General features: G+C 35.2%; 1 protein-coding gene across 3 annotated transcripts in view; it reads left to right on the top strand.

Moving 5' to 3' along the window:
* The window catches only part of FAR1 (fatty acyl-CoA reductase 1), a 72,978-nt gene that overhangs the window by 41,579 nt on the left and 13,958 nt on the right, over positions 1 to 17,441 (top strand). For all 3 annotated transcript variants that reach the window (XM_067749821.1, XM_067749820.1, XM_067749822.1), the window contains 7 exons: positions 1,869 to 2,044; positions 9,178 to 9,357; positions 12,284 to 12,461; positions 13,517 to 13,561; positions 13,685 to 13,803; positions 14,717 to 14,784; positions 16,287 to 16,458. In XM_067749821.1, coding sequence (XP_067605922.1) covers positions 1,869 to 2,044; positions 9,178 to 9,357; positions 12,284 to 12,461; positions 13,517 to 13,561; positions 13,685 to 13,803; positions 14,717 to 14,784; positions 16,287 to 16,458 — 938 coding nt within the window. The remainder of the gene's footprint in view (positions 1 to 1,868; positions 2,045 to 9,177; positions 9,358 to 12,283; positions 12,462 to 13,516; positions 13,562 to 13,684; positions 13,804 to 14,716; positions 14,785 to 16,286; positions 16,459 to 17,441) is intronic.

Here is a 17,441-nt window from a genome sequence, read left to right as displayed (position 1 = left end):
ACACTCAGCATTCACAAAACTGAACTCATATCTCCATAGCTGTACTTCTTTCTCTTCCAGTGTTTTCCACCTAATGAATTTATTCATTTAACAAATGTTTATCATGTCACTATCTTGCCAGGCACTCTGTTATCTAGGGCCTTTGTTCTGAGCAAAATAGACCTAGTCCCTGTCCACATGGAGTTTATATTCCTTATCCCTCTTCCAGTCATTGGCCAAGTCTTACTGAGTTTTTTAAATTTCCCAAACATTAATGCTCTGTTACTTCTAGGTGGTTATACATGCTACTTTCTCTACTTGAAACACTATTCTTCTACTTTATAATCTCAGGTCCTTCCCAACTAGCAGGGCTAGATGTTGCTCCTGTACAGTCTCATAACACTTATATTATCCCTATTTTATTACTTATAACATTATACTTTAACTGTTTACTTGTCTAATTTTTCCTATTAGACTCTAAATAGCCTGAGGCAAAGGTCATAATTCTTGTTTTCTCAGTGTCTAGAAGGTACTTAGTTCATCTGAAATGCTTAGTAAATATTTTATTAATTAATATAAAAAAACAATAATATTGAAGTCACTAGCTAGCAGTGGTGGAGGGGAAGACTGTTACTTACTAAAAGTCACCTGGGAAGGTGAAAGCGAGTACCATATATGTTTTATAGACTTTTTCCCCAGATTTCAGAATCTCTGCTTAAACTACAAATATGGACTTTAAATGGAGTGGAGAGTCAGGGTGTAATAGAACAGTGATCTGGAGGTGACATCATTGTTCCTCTGTAAAATCTGGGATAAAAAATTAAATTTGACTCAAAATTGAATGTACCTTTATACTGTAACCATTTTGGGATCTGATTCTCTAGCTAAAAATTTATTCCTTTGAGTATACTTAAGGAATATTGAATTTTCTATTTTCAAGTTAGAATCCTATATGTATTTCTCAAGTTTATCCAGCTTCATATTCACATTTGCTTACCAAATTTTTTTTCCTTTAACATACTTACTTTGTTTTCCCCTTTAAAATTTTCCTAAGATTTTAGGTAGAGTATGATTACTGGTATTTTAATCTACTAAAAGAGACTAAAAGCAAAATAAAATGAAGTGATAAATTAAGGTTTGGATTTTAGAAATCTGAATGATCATTTTATTTTTATTTATTTTTTAAAAAATGTTATTTATTTATTTTTATCTGAGTTGGGTCTTCGTTGCTGCATGCAGGCTTTCTCTAGTTGTGGAGAGTAGGGGCTCCTCTTCATTGCGGCGCACGGGCTTCTCATTGCGGTGGCTTCTCTTGTTGCAGAGCACGGGCTCTAGGTGTGCAGGCTTCAGTAGTTGTGGCACACAGGCTCAGTAGTTGTGGCTCGTGGGCTCTAGAGTGCAGGCTCAGTGGTTGTGATGCACAGGCTTAGTTGCTCCGCGGTATGTGGGATCTTCCCGGACCAGGGATTGAACCCGTGTGCCCTGCATTGGCAGGCGGATTCTTAACCGCTGCGCCACCAGGAAGTCTCTGGATGATCATTGTAAACATTGTTCTGATGTCTGTGCTGCTTATGTCTATTCTGAGAGATAATATAATCTAATCAACAAAGGCATGGACAGTTAAAATTTAACTCTGCAAGCTACCAGCCCTATGTCCTTTGGCAAGTTACTTAACCTCTCTGTGTCTCAGATTCCTCATCTATAAAATGGGGATAACAATGTGGACCCCATAGAGTGTTTTTCATGCAGAATGATAGCAATTTAAGCAACCTTAGGATTCACGTAGTTGCAATTTAAAAAATAGTGATCCTTGGGGGAGGAAAAGGTGGTGATGATGGGTTTTAGAAAGTTGAAAAATACTGCCCTAAAATGTTTTTCCCCTTTGATAGCTTTTTGACAGATTGAGAGATGAAAATCCAGATTTTAGGGAGAAAATTATAGCAGTCAACAGTGAACTCACCCAACCTAAACTGGCTCTTAGTGAAGAAGATAAAGAGATCATCATAGAGTCTACCAATATTATATTCCACTGTGCAGCTACAGTAAGGTTTAATGAAAACTTGAGGTAAGTAAAGGTATTTATATGATATTTGAACTGCAGCACAGTTAAAAGATCTAATTTGAATTCTACTTTTTAGTCAAGTCATTTGAAAGTGTTTTGAAAATGTTTGCTCTCTGTTAATTGTAGCATTCCGTGTCCTACAGAGTATTAAAAGAATTTTCTTTCTCTTCTTAACAGTTTAAAAACATCGGATAGCTAGTATATGTTTATTAGAAGTTGCCATAAATTTATATATGGGGCAGGGAGGAGGCAAGAAATGGGAAGTGTGGAGTAGAAGAAAGAGAAGTTTCCCTTGGGTAGGAGTATTAGTCTTAACAACTAATAATGTTTATTTCCTCTGCCCTCCATTCTTTCAGAAGTATATACCCCAGCAGCTTTGTCTACTTCACACATATTCATCTGAAAATTTTAAAAAGTTAGGCTCAGGTTTTGCAGAGTAAGATGAAATGGCTTATACACTGAAGTCATACCCTGTTTTTGTTTTAAAACTTTGGTATCAGTGTTAAGGGCAGGGTACATTGGATATAGGTTTACTTTAAAAACAGTCTGGACTTCCTTCAAGATGCCCTATTTCAAGAAAAAAATAACATTTTAAATGGTCACTATGTTTTTAAAAATCTAACAAATACACATTTCAAATAATGGTGCTTAATTCAGAGCATTTTTTGATGTTATATACAGTTTTATAATGTTAATCTAATTGTATGGTCTTATATCAATTAAAATGGTGCACACTTCTTTAGGTTTCATAATTGCTTGACGGCCTTCTTAAAATGTTTTTAAGTTCAATTCTGATTGTAAAGAGTTTTGAGATTATCCCCCATATTGTCTATGTGTAGAAGTATAAACCTTAATCGACAGTGTATAACATGACAGTTCAGTGCCAAAGCATTACAGTGAGTTTTGCCTATATTGCAGGTAAGGACACTATAATAGTCCCTTAGATTCCTCTAACAATGCTTTATAGTTTCAGGGTGTTTTCTCGCTCATTATTTCATTCCATGCTTAATGTTACCCAATGTAATATAATGGTCGAATCTATTTTATACTTGAGGAAGCTGAGGCAGCACTGTATAATGGAGAGGGCATGAGCTTTGGAATTACACACCTTAGTTCTAATCTTGACTTTATCCTTTATTATCTGGTGGTAATAATTTATTTACATTTTAGTTCTTTTTATGCAGCAATTAATGTGTTCAGGATTCAAAAGTGACAAAAGAATCTTATTAGAACTATAGTATAATCCCATTTTCATAAAATATGTATGTACATAAATGTGTATTTATATACATATCTTTTAATATTGGCCAGTTATTATATTTGGATAGTGCTATTACAGGTAGGTTTTTAATATGAAATAGTCCGTCTAACTGGTATTTTTCCCTGTAGTTCTAGCTTTCATTTTTTTCATAACCAAAAGAAAGAGTTCACATAGCCTTATGAAACTGTTTTCAAGGAAAAAGGTATATAGATACTTGATAATTATGGTATAGTCCTCAAAGGGAAAATCAGATGCTTTTGAAGGGGAAATTGTTTTACAAACAGGCAACATTCATTAGGGTGAAACTCATCCAAGTAACGAGGAGAACCAAAGTGTAACACTTTTGGGGAATGTTCTCTCCTCTTTCTCTTCCCCTCAGGGTAAACAAGGTTACCATTAACAAAAGGGAAATCTTTTTATTATTATTCTTTCTTCTTTCACTAGAGATGCCATAGTGGAAGGAGGTAGACAGGTGAACAAGAAAATTTATTGTTCTTCTCTTCTTTGTCAGGGCATGCATATTTACTGACCTAATCCTAGTCATTAATTGAGATTATTGTTTTCTGTGGAGCAATTTTAATGGATATTGATGTCTAAGTGGTGATACTACAACATTCTAAAATACTGTAGGTTGACATATAATAACTACTTACAAAACAATTATTCTTTATAGCCACTTTTTAAGTTAGCCCACAAATAAAAAATTGTTCAGAGCCTTTACTGCCAGGACAAGAAAATCCAGATTTTACTCCCAACATTATACTCTGTATTTTGGGAGAAATCAAAATAAATTGTACACAGATCCTGTTTGCAAAGTCCATATTGTCTATTAGAGGAAATGGAATATACTTAAATAACCATAAAATAGGATAGAAAATGTGGAGTTACTGAAGAGCATACATTAAAGTGCTGTGAGAGTTGAGAGGTGGCAGAGCTCATTTATTTTCAGATACGGTGGTCTATAAATCTTGAAGTGGGAAAAAATGGATATCAAGATTAGGAATTATAAAGAAATACTGACAAAAGTTGAGGAGAGAGTGATATTGAGGATAATAAAGGGAGTTACTTAAATAGTTGACCACAGGTATGGTATCTCTTAGTAAGGAAAGTGAAGGTAGAACAGGGCCATTGGACTTTAGAGTAAAGAAGTATCAGAAGACTAAAGACCATGATGAGGACAGAAAACAGGCTTAAGGGCAGAAATGGGAGGACGGATAGTGTGGTCTGGGGAAAATTCATAGTATGAGATTTTAGAGCTAGAGCAATTTTGGGTGAGAGGGCCCAGGGTATGAATATGAGAGTAGGTGTTCAGAAAGGAGTGGAAGTAAAGATAGATGATTTAGAAAAGATCAAGAAACTGTTGAGCCTAAGGGCATGGATTCTCAAACTTTAGAATGTATTATGAATCTTAAGGATTACTGGAAAATGTGTTAAAAATGCATAGTCTTGGGCTTCCCTGGTGGCGCAGTGGTTGAGAGTCTGCCTGCCGATGCAGGGGACACGGGTTCGTGCCCCTGTCCGGGAAGATCCCACATGCCGCGGAGTGGCTGGGCCCGTTAGCCATGGCCGCTGAGCCTGCGCATCCGGAGCCTGTGCTCTGCAACGGGAGATGCCACAACAGTGAGAGGCCGGCGTACTGCCAAAAAAAAAAAAAATGCATAGTCTTGGACTGTATTTGCCAAATTCAGACCCTCTAGTTTTGAGATAATACCCAGGAATCCTCATTTTTAATAAGAGCCTAGGGTGTGATTTAAATTACAAACGACTGGATCCCCTACCCTGATTGATTAATTGTCCCCTTAATAGACATCTGTTTCTATATCTTCATTAAGTTAAAAAAAAATCAGCAGCAGTATAGTGATGAGATCTCATGTAGGTAGTATTTTCTCAGAGGTGGGGAAGGGAGTGATGAGGAAGAGATCAGAATGGCCTGGGGAGCTTATATAAGATGTGATTTAAGGGCTTCCCTGGTGGCGTAGTGGTTGAGAGTCCACCTGCCGATGCAGGGGACACGGGTTCGTGCTCCGGTCCGGGAAGATCCTACATGCCGCGGAGCGGCTAGGCCCATGAGCCATGGCCGCTGAGCCTGCGCGTCCAGAGCCTGTGCTCCGCAACGGGAGAGGCCACAACAGTGAGAGGCCCGCGTACCGCAAAAAAAAAAAAAAAAAAGATGTGATTTAAGACACATTAAAAAGTGTCTGAAGATGAGGGCCAGCAATCTGCATTTTTAATAAGCTCACAGGTGTCTGTCAAGCAAAGCATGATCTCTGGTTTAAGGTCTTAAAAGTGTTATCAGCATAGATTTTGAACAACCCAATATGTCAATAGAAGACAGGTGAATAAGAAAATTTATTGGCAGTTCAAGTTGAGCTTTTTCCTTTATTAAAGTGGTTTCTATGTCTACATTAGTGATGGACCATAATTACAAAGATTTATTCATTTTTGCTCTCCCCCCAAAAAGCCAGTGTTATATAAGATGCGTTTATGAATACCCATAACCAAAACATAGTGAGAACTTTATGTTTGTTTGGTACTGCTAAATGCTTTCAGATCTAACATGTCAGGGTCTCAGCCTAAAGTTCAAGGTGTACAAATTGGATGGTAGTAAAACAGAATGAGGATACTAGCCTGGCAGAGATACTAAGTTATTTACATGGGCACAAAATGCCTTCAGGTTTGCGCTGTCAGGTGCGGATGGATGGGAAGAGGTGAGTAGGCAAAGCTCAGGAGTGCTTCCTCTCTCAAGTTATTCCTTATTTTCAGTGACCCAGAAATTCTGTCACCATCCTCAGGAACCTGTAACAAAATATCCTTTGTGTTCTGTTCCCAAAACATCACTCTCCCTACCACTATTGTTTTGCAAATGCAAAAGAAAATAGCACATTGCCTTATAGTCTAGTGGACAGTATCCTCTCTGTGAAACGTCTTTTTTGCTGGATATCTATTTAAACAGATTTTCCTCCCTCAGCTGAGATAAGGAAGGAAAAAGATACACTCATGTTTTTAAGATCCCAGCCCAATTATTCCATTAAAATTTTTTTTTTCCTTTTAGTATGTCTTCATAGGTTCTCAGATAATATTAAATTAAAAGAAAAAATAAGTCCCAAGAGTTTTTCCTCTCATGAATTACTTCTTATTCCTAGTGACCCAGAACTTGTTGTTCTGTCCTCAGAAACCTGTAACAGGATATTCTCTGTATACCTTTTCGAAAACAGTACCCTCCCCATTCCCACTGTTTTGCAAATGTGATACGCATCAAAGAACTACTTTACAGTCAAGTAGACCAGATTCTATCTGTGACATATCCTGGCCTTTTAAAAGAACAGTTGGATTTTTTTCTTCTTAAATACTGAAAATGTAAGAATTTTGGAAAGTACTCAAAACTATTTTTATTTTTTTAAAAAATTTTCTTGTGGTTTCTCTTTGAAAATACGTTGCTTTCCATAAAACGTAAACATAGAATTTGTAATTTTACTTATTGAAACAATTTCCATATTTCTAACTTTTTCATAGTTATAATTTTCATGATATGATATTTCATCATGTTACTATACTGTAATTTATGTCATGTTCACTTAGTATAGCAAATATAGGGAATTTTTCTGAGGGTGTGGAGAAAAGGGAACCCTCCTACGCTGTTGGTGGGAATGTAAATTGGTGCAGCCAATTTCTATGGAGAACAGTATGCAGGTTCCTCAAAAACTAAAAATAGAGTTGCCATATGGTCCAGCAATCCCACTCCTGGGCACATATATCTGGACAAAACTATAATTCAAAAAGATATATGCAACCCTGTGTTCATAGCAGCACTATTTACAATAGCCAAGACATGGAAACAGCCTAAATGTCCATCAGCAGATGAATGGATAGAGAAGATGTGGTGGTGTGTGTGTGCGTGCGTGTGTGTGTGTGTGTGTGCGTGCACACACACACGCACACACACACAGAGAAATATTACTCAACCATGAAAAAGAATGAAATAACGCCATTTGCAACTACGTGGATGGACCTAGAGATTATCATATTACATGAAGTAAGTCAGAAAGAGAAAGACAAATACCATATGATATCACGTATATGCAAAATCTAAAATATGACACAAATGAACTTATCTACAAAACAAACTGACTCACAGACATAGAGAACAGACTTGTGGTTGCCAAGGGGTAGGGGCGGGGGAGGGTTGGATTGGGAGTTGGGGACTAGAGGATGCAAATTATTATAGATAGAATGGATAAACAACAAGGTCCTAATGTATATACACTGGGAACTGTATTTAATATCCTGTAATAAACCATAATGGAAAAGAATATGAAGAAGAATATATATGTATAACTGAATCACTTTGCTGTACACCAGAAGCTAACACAACGTTGTAAATCAAGTATACTTCAATTAAAACACAAAAGCAAAAACACAACCAAAAAACCCAAAAAACAAATTTAGGGAATCTTAATTTCTTTCTGTTTGAAAAATTACGGTTAGAACAAGTTTTTCCTCTCAGTTAATTTCAGTGGGTTAACTAGATTAATAACTCTGTCATCTCTGTAATTCCTGGTACTTTGTCCTAGTCTCTTTCAGATCAGTTGTATCAGTTTATAGTGTCACCAACAGTGTATTACTTTTCCAGTTTTTTCACAGTATTACTGGTTTGGGGTATTTCAACTTTTTTTCCCTCAAGTAAGTTATAAACAAAAGTATAATAGAAAGGAAAAACTATCCACCCCTTAAGTAATATTTATTGAATGCCTATTTTGGGACTATGTTAAGAATAATGCTGAATACTTGCAAGCTGTTTTGTTTAATTTAACTTTATACAAATCTTAGTAGTTAGTCTCCATTATGTATTCTCCTTTACAGATGAAGAAATTGAGGCCTGAGTGCTTGAATGACTTTACAGGGTCACCTAATCCTAGCTGATAGGCAGGCTAAACCAGGGTTTGAACCCAGATCTTATTCCAGAGTCTTGTTTTTAATCCTGTTTCACTTCATAATCTATATATTTAAAAAATATTATTCACACAGATTTTCCATGTTTTTATAGTTGTCAGTTATTTAATGGCTATATTCTTTCGTTGTGATAAGATACCTACTTTATTATACCATTTCATAGTGAATATTTGAGCTCTCTAGGCTTTTGCTATTACTAGATGATGCTTCATCGATTATTTTTCTGCATATATACTTTTGCATTTGTGAAATTATTTACCTCAAATAAATTTCAAGAAGGGAATATATAGATCATCTTGGGGTCTTGCATTTGCCTCTTGTAACAAATGTATTATAACACCGCTTTGAATTTTGTAAGGTAGTCTTAAAAAGGTGTTTGGGTTAATTGCTACAAAGAGAGAAGTAAACATACTTTTACTTGATTATATATTAATATAATTTAATGTTTTTGAGTTTTCTTTGACTGTTTTACCCTTATTGATGACTCTACCATAGCGTTTTAAAATTACTTAATGATTCTTACTTCTCCTGGTGGTATAGCCATTCAGAAAACAGTATGCTTTCAAAAATCAAGAGGCAAAAGAAGTCTAAAATGACTTCAAAAATGTATGCATAAAAGCCAAAGACTGAAATTATCTGTGTCTATTTCTGGGTAATTTAAAATTTTTAATTTGTGCTTTTATTTTTACAATCCTAATATGAAGTTTATTTTATAATCAGAAAAATTTTAAACACAACTGGTAGAATGGTTGTACTTCATGTTGAAATAACACACGAAATCTGAGCTAAGGGATCAGTTGTAAAGAAACAAAAACCTCTTTGTCCCTTTCTGTCTCTGATGCTCTAAAATGGAAATAAGATTTTTTTAACAGGTGAAAAAATGACACAGCTTCCCAATTTTTTATTGTCACTTTTTCTTTTACAGAGATGCTGTTCAGTTAAATGTGATTGCTACACGACAGCTTATTCTGCTTGCACAACAGATGAAGAATCTGGAAGTGTTCATGCATGTATCAACGGCATATGCCTACTGCAATCGAAAGCATATTGATGAAGTAGTCTATCCACCCCCTGTGGATCCCAAGAAGCTGATTGATTCTTTAGAGTACGTTTGTTTGAAATTTATATACATTTGCTTTGACCCCAAACTTTGGATCCGAGTTTTGGATCTATTTACATGTATCTCTTGGTCTGTTTCAGTTCTATCTCTTTCTCTCTAAATCTCCACCCATGCTTATGTATACATTTACCTCTTCCTTATTCAGCAAATTATTATGTATCTACTATGTTCTTTTTATTGTATAGATTTGTACCTAAATGACTCTCCATAAAGTCAATGTGTAAAGTCAGTGTAGAGCTTTCACTTTTGACCAGGTGTGATGGTTGGAGGAAAGCCTCTGAACAACTCATCCATGGTATTAGAGTCTCCGTTTTTCCAAGGAATCAATCTTAGCTGCTAAGAAGTACCTGATATCCATGGGGACTAATGACTGCCTATTCAGTCGCAAGGTCTAATTTATTAAAAGATTATCCTTTTATTTTGCCCAATGGAGTACAGTTGACCCTTGAACAACACGGGCTTGAACTATGTGGGTTCACTTATACACAGATTTTTTTCAATAAATAAGTACTCTAGTACTACACAATCTGCAGTTGGTTGAATCTTTTGATGCAGAACCATGATACAGAGGGCTGACTGTAGAGTTATCTGTAGATTTTTGACTGCGTAGTCAACGCAGTCAACGCCCCAACCCCATGTTTTTCAAGTGTCAACTGTATATCTGCAGAGAGGCCTTGAATCATTAGGGAATCGGAGGAGTCATGGTCCTTTAATTGATACTCCTAGTGTTGTTGTTTGTCATCTTTCTGAGGACTAGGATCCTGTCATCAATTATTACTTGAGAAATGTTTGCATTTGATGGATACAAATAGGCATGGCCAAGATTTCATTTGCTTCAGCCTTTACTTTCTCATCGAGTGAAACAAACAAACAGGATCAGAGCAAGAATAAATAAAGGGTCTTTTATAGACGATAATTATAGAAAATTCCAGTATCGTATCTTCACATACTTGTTAATCCTCATATAATATTCCTGTGAGCTTTTTCCTCCTTTATTCTGTTTGCTTTTCGGTCTCTTTTCTTCCAAGGAATCCTATTCACGTTCAGCTCTTCAGTTACCATCCCCTGTTTTCTCAGTTGAATTCTTTTCTTCCCAAGGGTGCTACAGAACGTTGGTAGCTCCTTCTCCAAGTTTTCTTCTAAAATAAACACATAAGTCTATTTCTTTAAAGTTTTCCTGGAAATATGAGGAAGTGGACAGGTTTGTAAGGAAACTAATAAGTATGGGAGCTTACTGAGACATTCTTATGGCAGTTCCCTGGTTTCTGTTTTCTAATTCGTTTCTTAGATGGTCCCAAATGTCTACCTCATTTTCCTCAGGTCAGTAGGCAGAAGTGTTTAATATCTCTGGGAACAGCTGGGTGTGGAAGTTAATAAATCTTTTTACTTTTTCTCTTATTAGCAGTTTGTATAGCCAGACATCGAAGTTGCTGAGAAAGAGCCTATAACCTTCTAATTCTATTATTTCCTTTCTTTGCTTACAAAGAAATCTGACCAACTGGCCAACAGATAATTTTAGGATAACTCATAGATTGGCTCTGTAAACTCACTCCAGTGATGAGGCTTACTGACTCTAAAAGTCTTTCCTCGATTTAGCTAGTTTGTCTTTTTTTTGCGGTACGCGGGCCTCTCACCGTTGTGGCCTCTCCCGTTGTGGAGCACAGGCTCCGGATGCGCAGGCTCAGCAGCCATGGCTTACAGGCCCAGCCGCTTCGCGGCATGTGGGATCTTCCCGGACTGGGGCACGAACCCGTGTCCCCTGCATCGGCAGGCGGCCTCTCAACTGCTGCGCCACCAGGGAAGCCCTTGTTTTTTTTTAATATAGCAGCTCTCTCTTCCATTTTTCAAAGTTCATCTCCACTATGGAATTTTTCCTAAGTTGAGTAGCAACCTCCCTTCAATTTTGTTAGTGTTCTTTTCCTTCTACATGCAAAAAGTACTTCCACGTACAGAAGAAAGTTTATCTTGATAGTCTCCATTTTATGCACCCTTATCAGTTAGTATGGGTATCATTTGTGCACTGATAGAGTACTTAGTATGCATTGTATTATAGACAGGAAGAAAAACTATCTGAAAACAAGTACATAATGTTTTGGAATTAGAAATTTAGACTGGAAAAGACCATAGAGATCACCTAGTGTATCACCCTCCTCTTACAGATTATCATAGTAGAACTTTTCTTCAGAGACACTGAGAGAATTGGAGGAATTTTGTGACTTCACAGTAGGTTGCTAATTGAACTTTTACAGCACGGTTCAATTTATTTTTATCATTTACCCCAGTATTTGTTAGTGTTGCTAGTGAGAGTATAACAAGTTTTAGTGCTTCACCTTAAATATTTAGATTACTAGACCTTTTATGTTGATTGTAAATGTATGTTCATTTAAAATGTATATAATTTACATGTTATGCTGTTATGGTGATTATACACAAATCTGTAATTCCTAATCTGAAACCCTTGGGGCCAGATGTATTTTGGAATTTATTTAGACTTTAGAAAGGAAATATAATCTATGTATTGTGTAATATGAAATAACTTCAACTGGATTCGGGGTAGCACCCCTCATCAAACACATATGAAGTATATGAATACGTACAACTAAATGATGTTTTTTTTTAAAAAAAAAAAGAACATAAATCAGTTCTGATTCACTTTTGCTACCGACCATATGAGTTATTAAAGAACTCTTGGTTTTCAGACCTTTGTGGGTATAGACACTGGATATAAGAGATAATGGAGTTCTGGTTGATATTTAATGAAAGTAAAGCTAATTTCCATTTTTTTTAGTAAAAGTTGTTGTCAGATCACTTGAGTCAGAGCAACAGATATGTTTGAAATATGCAAAGTGTTTTTTCATTTTATAGTAAAACATCCGAAAATATTTTTGCATGCAATTTCTTTGTTTACCAGGTGGATGGATGATGGCCTAGTAAATGACATCACACCAAAATTGATAGGAGACAGACCTAATACATACATATACACAAAAGCATTGGCAGAATATGTTGTACAACAAGAAGGAGCAAAGCTAAATGTGGCGATTGTGAGGCCATCAATTGTTGGTGCCAGTTGGAAAGAACCTTTTCCAGTAAGTTGTTAGAAATCTTTGTAAATAATTGGAATTGGGAATTTTAAGGCATAATTCTGTACAAAAAGAGTTGGCAATTTTTTATGAGCGGGTTTTGTTTACTGAACATGGCTTACTATGGCAAAGTTGTTTCCGTTTGTAGAAAGAGACACTCTTATTTGGTACTTTTATTTCTAATGTAATACTGTATGTATACATATGCAGATCAATTTTTAAAATGTTAATTGAAAATTAAATCGAAGGCTATGGTGTTGTCTGGAGTCAAAGGAGACCATGAGTTTTCTTCATGATTGATGAGGGATTGGACTCTGACACGTCAGCGTTTGTTGGAGTTTAAAATTATTTGCAGATTAGTTTCCCTTGCAGAGGTGAAGGAAATAGAGATGAGAATATTCAGATCTTATTTTATTTAATTTGCTTTTTAGTACCAAAAAGAGGCAAGAGGCCTTCCAAGAGGTTGACTCCTCCCTGTATAGATTACAAGCTACGGAAGATAAGAGATTTCTGTGATCTGCTGTAGAAAAGCAAGGCATTATGGTATTTGTGAATCCCTGAAATAAGAGAAAACATAAGAGATAAATTGATTTAGGAAAAACTTAGGTCTCTGTAATGGTAGTAAATGATAGTATCTCTTCTGTTGCTTTGGCATTATTCTGTTTTCTTCTGTTTTATTCAGTAATTTTGAGGAGGATTTACCATTTCCCTCAATCTCAGGCTACTGCCTTAGTACATAGCACAAAATCAAACTTAAACAGTCATCATTTAGCTAAAATATTTGACAGATATAAACTCCTTTTTTAAAAATTCTCTTTGCAGAGAGTTAATGGAAGAGTAGGTACGCCTTTGAAAACTATTTTACTTAGTCATTTGCAATCTCAGAGGAAGACTGCTTCTATTTAAGATGGGGAGAAATATTCTGGCCTGAATCTAGTCTGTTTTTTAGTTTTTAGAAGAAAACTACCAAGTATGTATGTGGAGTTATAGATTTCAAATGATAAATCTCTAGTTTCATAATATTTCTAAGCTCCCTCCCTTTTTTTAATTTTTGGTATTAGGGATGGATTGATAACTTTAATGGACCAAGTGGTCTCTTTATTGCGGTAAGTAAGCCTTTTGTTTTATTGAATATTCTGTACTTTTTTTCTGTTTTCTGTGTATCTGTATATTGTGTATATGTGCTTTGGCTTATATATCTTAAGGTGTTGTTTTTAATTTCAACAAAGGCAGGGAAAGGAATTCTTCGAACAATGCGTGCCTCCAACAATGCCCTTGCAGATCTTGTTCCTGTAGATGTAGTTGTCAACATGAGTCTTGCGGCAGCCTGGTATTCCGGAGTTAATAGGTATATGAGATGACAGTGTCACTTGTTAAATATATAGTAACTGAGATGGGAATACTAATGTTAAATAATCCCTCATAACTGATATTTATCAGTTTTATTAACCCATACCAATATTATATAGGCATTATCACTTTAAACTGCAAGAGTTGGTTTAAATAGGCGATGAAGTGGTTCCATCAGCAATTATTAAGAATTAACATAAATTCTTGTGTACTGCCCACAGGATGGACAAGGTCATTAGAAATTAAAAAAACATGTTTTTTTAAAAATCCAAACTAGAACTTGGTATAAACTTGGCGTATATAAAGAGCTAAAATTCGCAGAGAATGGCTTACATATATCAAATATGCACACTACAGCACTTTAATCAACTCATGGGCCTCCTTTTAAAAGGGAGTAGTAGCATTTACAGGTAACACCTAAGCCTAAACACCTAAGCTTCTTAATAACTTTTTTCTAAATAATAAACTGCCCTTATTTTTGAAGTCAGTATTTTATATCTTAAAAAGGAGGGATATGATTATATGAATATATTGTTTCTGGTGAAAGGGAACTCAATTCATAATTGTTTCAGCTAGAGCCTCTGAAAATGGGAAGGAGATAGGAAGAGCTGAGGTTGTTTGTTGTTCTTTTTCCTCGCATGAAAAACAGACACTCCTGCTAATACAAAGAAGAAAATATGAAGTCTGTATTATTTTTTATAAATAATTTTTTTGGTAGAATAGGGAAAAAGGGTAGTGTAAATAGTCGTTCAGACACAAAAATTAATCCTTTAAAGGTAATATTTTAAATATTCACTGTAGAAGAGGTACCCATCATCCTCATTTCTTCCTACTTAAGTATCATGTAAGATTTAGATTGGTTAAGTTTAGCCTCTTTTTATGTTTCATTGCTTTGATCTTTGTCTTTGCAGACCAAGAAACATCATGGTGTATAATTGTACAACAGGCAGCACTAATCCTTTCCACTGGGGTGAAGTTGGTATGATTTTACCTGTGTTTTTGAATGTTAGAATAAATTTTAACGAACTTAAAATGTTCACTGAGTTTTTACGTTAGAATAACCCATGAGGCATTAAAGCCACCAGTTACCAATTTATTCTTATTTTAATTGCCATGTTAGAATATCTACTAGTACTGCCTTTTGGTCCTTAATAATGTTTCATAAATTTTAAAATATCCTGCTGTATATTCCTTCCTCATCCCACCCTTGTCTGACCCTTACTATTTCTCTGCTGCCATCTGCAGCAACGCCTATAGATACTCGTGGTATGGAAATAATGCTTTTTTCCTCCCTCGTGGGTACTCTCAATCCTGATGTTCCCTGTGCACAGGCAGTATCACTTCCAACTACAAGAGTTGGTATATTGTAGGAGATAGCTAGTTGTCCTAAGAGTAATAACTGAAGGAATTAGCAAGTAGAATACATGTTGCCAGAATATTTTCTATTACATTTATTAATCTGTTTAAATTCACAGATTCACAGCAGGTAGTGTATATGCTATGTTACTTGTTTTAGAATAGGAATAGTATAACTTAAAGGCCTACTTAAATTGAATCATTTTTAAGTTGTTGGTTTATGTTTTCAAATTTAAAGTAAAATGTATTTACAGTGTTGATTTAGTACTAGGTCTTATTTTACCTCTAATTGAACAATTTTTGTTACCCTTGAGGAGCGATTTGATTTTAAAGTAAATCTTTGTCTTTCATCCTCGGGTTTTTTATGGCATTTTTATTTCAATTGAAAGATTGACTGTTAGAGCATATAAGAAAAAGAAAATCTAGGGTGCTTTTAATTTTATGATACTTTGTATTCTTTTAAGAATTTTAAAACACTTTAATGAGTTAGGTTTTTTGTAGTCTTTCATTGTGTTATGAAGTTTAGCAAAAATCAAGTTGAGCTTTATTTTAGTGAATATTCCAGTATACATTTCCATTGAAGTATTAACATACATGATAATAGATTTGATTATTTTGATATTGCATAACCTAAATAAATTACAACAGAAGTTAATTTGGGGTTGTTTTAAGCTTGTTGATATATGTTAATTTGAGCAACTTAATTATTCACAAGCAAAGGATGATGGTTTCCCTTTTCTTTTTTAAGTAAGTACAGTAATAAGAATCTGGAAAGAGGAACAGAAAGAAAGAAGCTATCATGAGAGGTGAAATATAGAAACTGACATTGTAAACTGATGTAGGTAAAACATTAAAAGGATTTTTAAGAGTGAATTTTAGCAAAAATTCATTCATCTAATTAAAATTCATAAATAGTGGCAGTTCTAAAATCATTTGAGTTCCGCAGTCTAATACCCATATTCTCTTAGCTACTATAGAAAATAGAAAAGTTTGTTTTTTAAATGAGCAAACTCTTACATCTTTGGTAAAATATTTTGCTTTGTAAAAACATGTGTTTTTGTTTTTTTTTTCAAAACTTCATTACATGGTTATTATCAAAGCTGTTACACAACTTTTCTTCCTCAGAATACCATGTAATTTCCACTTTCAAGAGGAATCCTCTCGAACAGGCCTTCAGACGGCCCAATGTAAATCTAACCTCCAATCACCTTTTATATCATTACTGGATTGCTGTAAGCCATAAGGCCCCAGCATTCCTGTATGATATCTACCTCAGGATGACTGGAAGAAGCCCAAGGTAATGGTGACTAGCTCTGTCTTATCTGTTCCTCTGACTGTTAAGCAACCCATGCTTACGCTAAAATGCATATTAACTCTGTATTTGTTTATGCTTATGATAAGGCTTAATGGCCTTTTGTGAATGAGAAGACTCTTGAATTTAAGAATTTGTCAGAAAAGCGAAGGTAGTATTATAATTCACTCTGTTTTAAAGTTTGGATGATAAATTATTGTTATGTGCTGAATTCTAGGTCTAACTTCAGGTATTTTTTCTGAATAACAAATAACATTCAAAATGCTTTGACGCTTATTTTTCCTACAGGATATTATCTAAATCATTCCTTCAAGATGAATCCTTTAAACCAAGTATTCAGGCGCCCCAATATTAAGTTGTATTCCAACAACTTATTGCTTCATTATTGGAAGGGTGTCAGACATACAGTACCTGCATTATTGCTCGATCTTGCACTCAGGTTGACAGGTCAGAAACCGTGGTAAGAAGAATAGCAGTAAATACACTATGTATTGGTAAGGTGGTGGAAGCTTGCTGGAGAGACAAAAAGTCGCTAGCATGAGCTTTACCTTTAGAATTACTAACCTGATTAATCACAATCACAGTCAGGATGCTAGGACATTTCTTAGAAATTAAGCATATTTGGGGAGACTAACTGTGGATCTCATCTGATTGGGCCATTGATCCTCCAAAATCCCATAATATAGGAAATGTCCAGCGTCAAGGTTGTCATTGTTATTATAAGCTGAAATTGAGCCCTTCTCTCCCCGTTAAAAACTTGGAGGTGAGTTTTATAGGGGATTAAGGGTTGAATGTTTTGCTTTAAGTGGATTGTGCAGTTTTATATGAAAAAACCTAGGATGCTTCTAGAAAATTAACTGCTTGAGCTATCTCAGCTTCCTATTCAGCTTATAATATGGTAATTACCGTTTTTGACTAATTTTTAAGGTTGAGAATTTAAAACAAAAGTTAACAAATGGAAAACTTTC

This window comes from Pseudorca crassidens, chromosome 9, assembly GCF_039906515.1.
Source record: "Pseudorca crassidens isolate mPseCra1 chromosome 9, mPseCra1.hap1, whole genome shotgun sequence".
In the NCBI taxonomy this organism is placed as follows: domain Eukaryota; kingdom Metazoa; phylum Chordata; class Mammalia; order Artiodactyla; family Delphinidae; genus Pseudorca; species Pseudorca crassidens.
The sequence above is the reverse complement of the archived record's forward strand: the minus strand, read 5'-3'. Positions and strand labels throughout refer to the sequence as shown.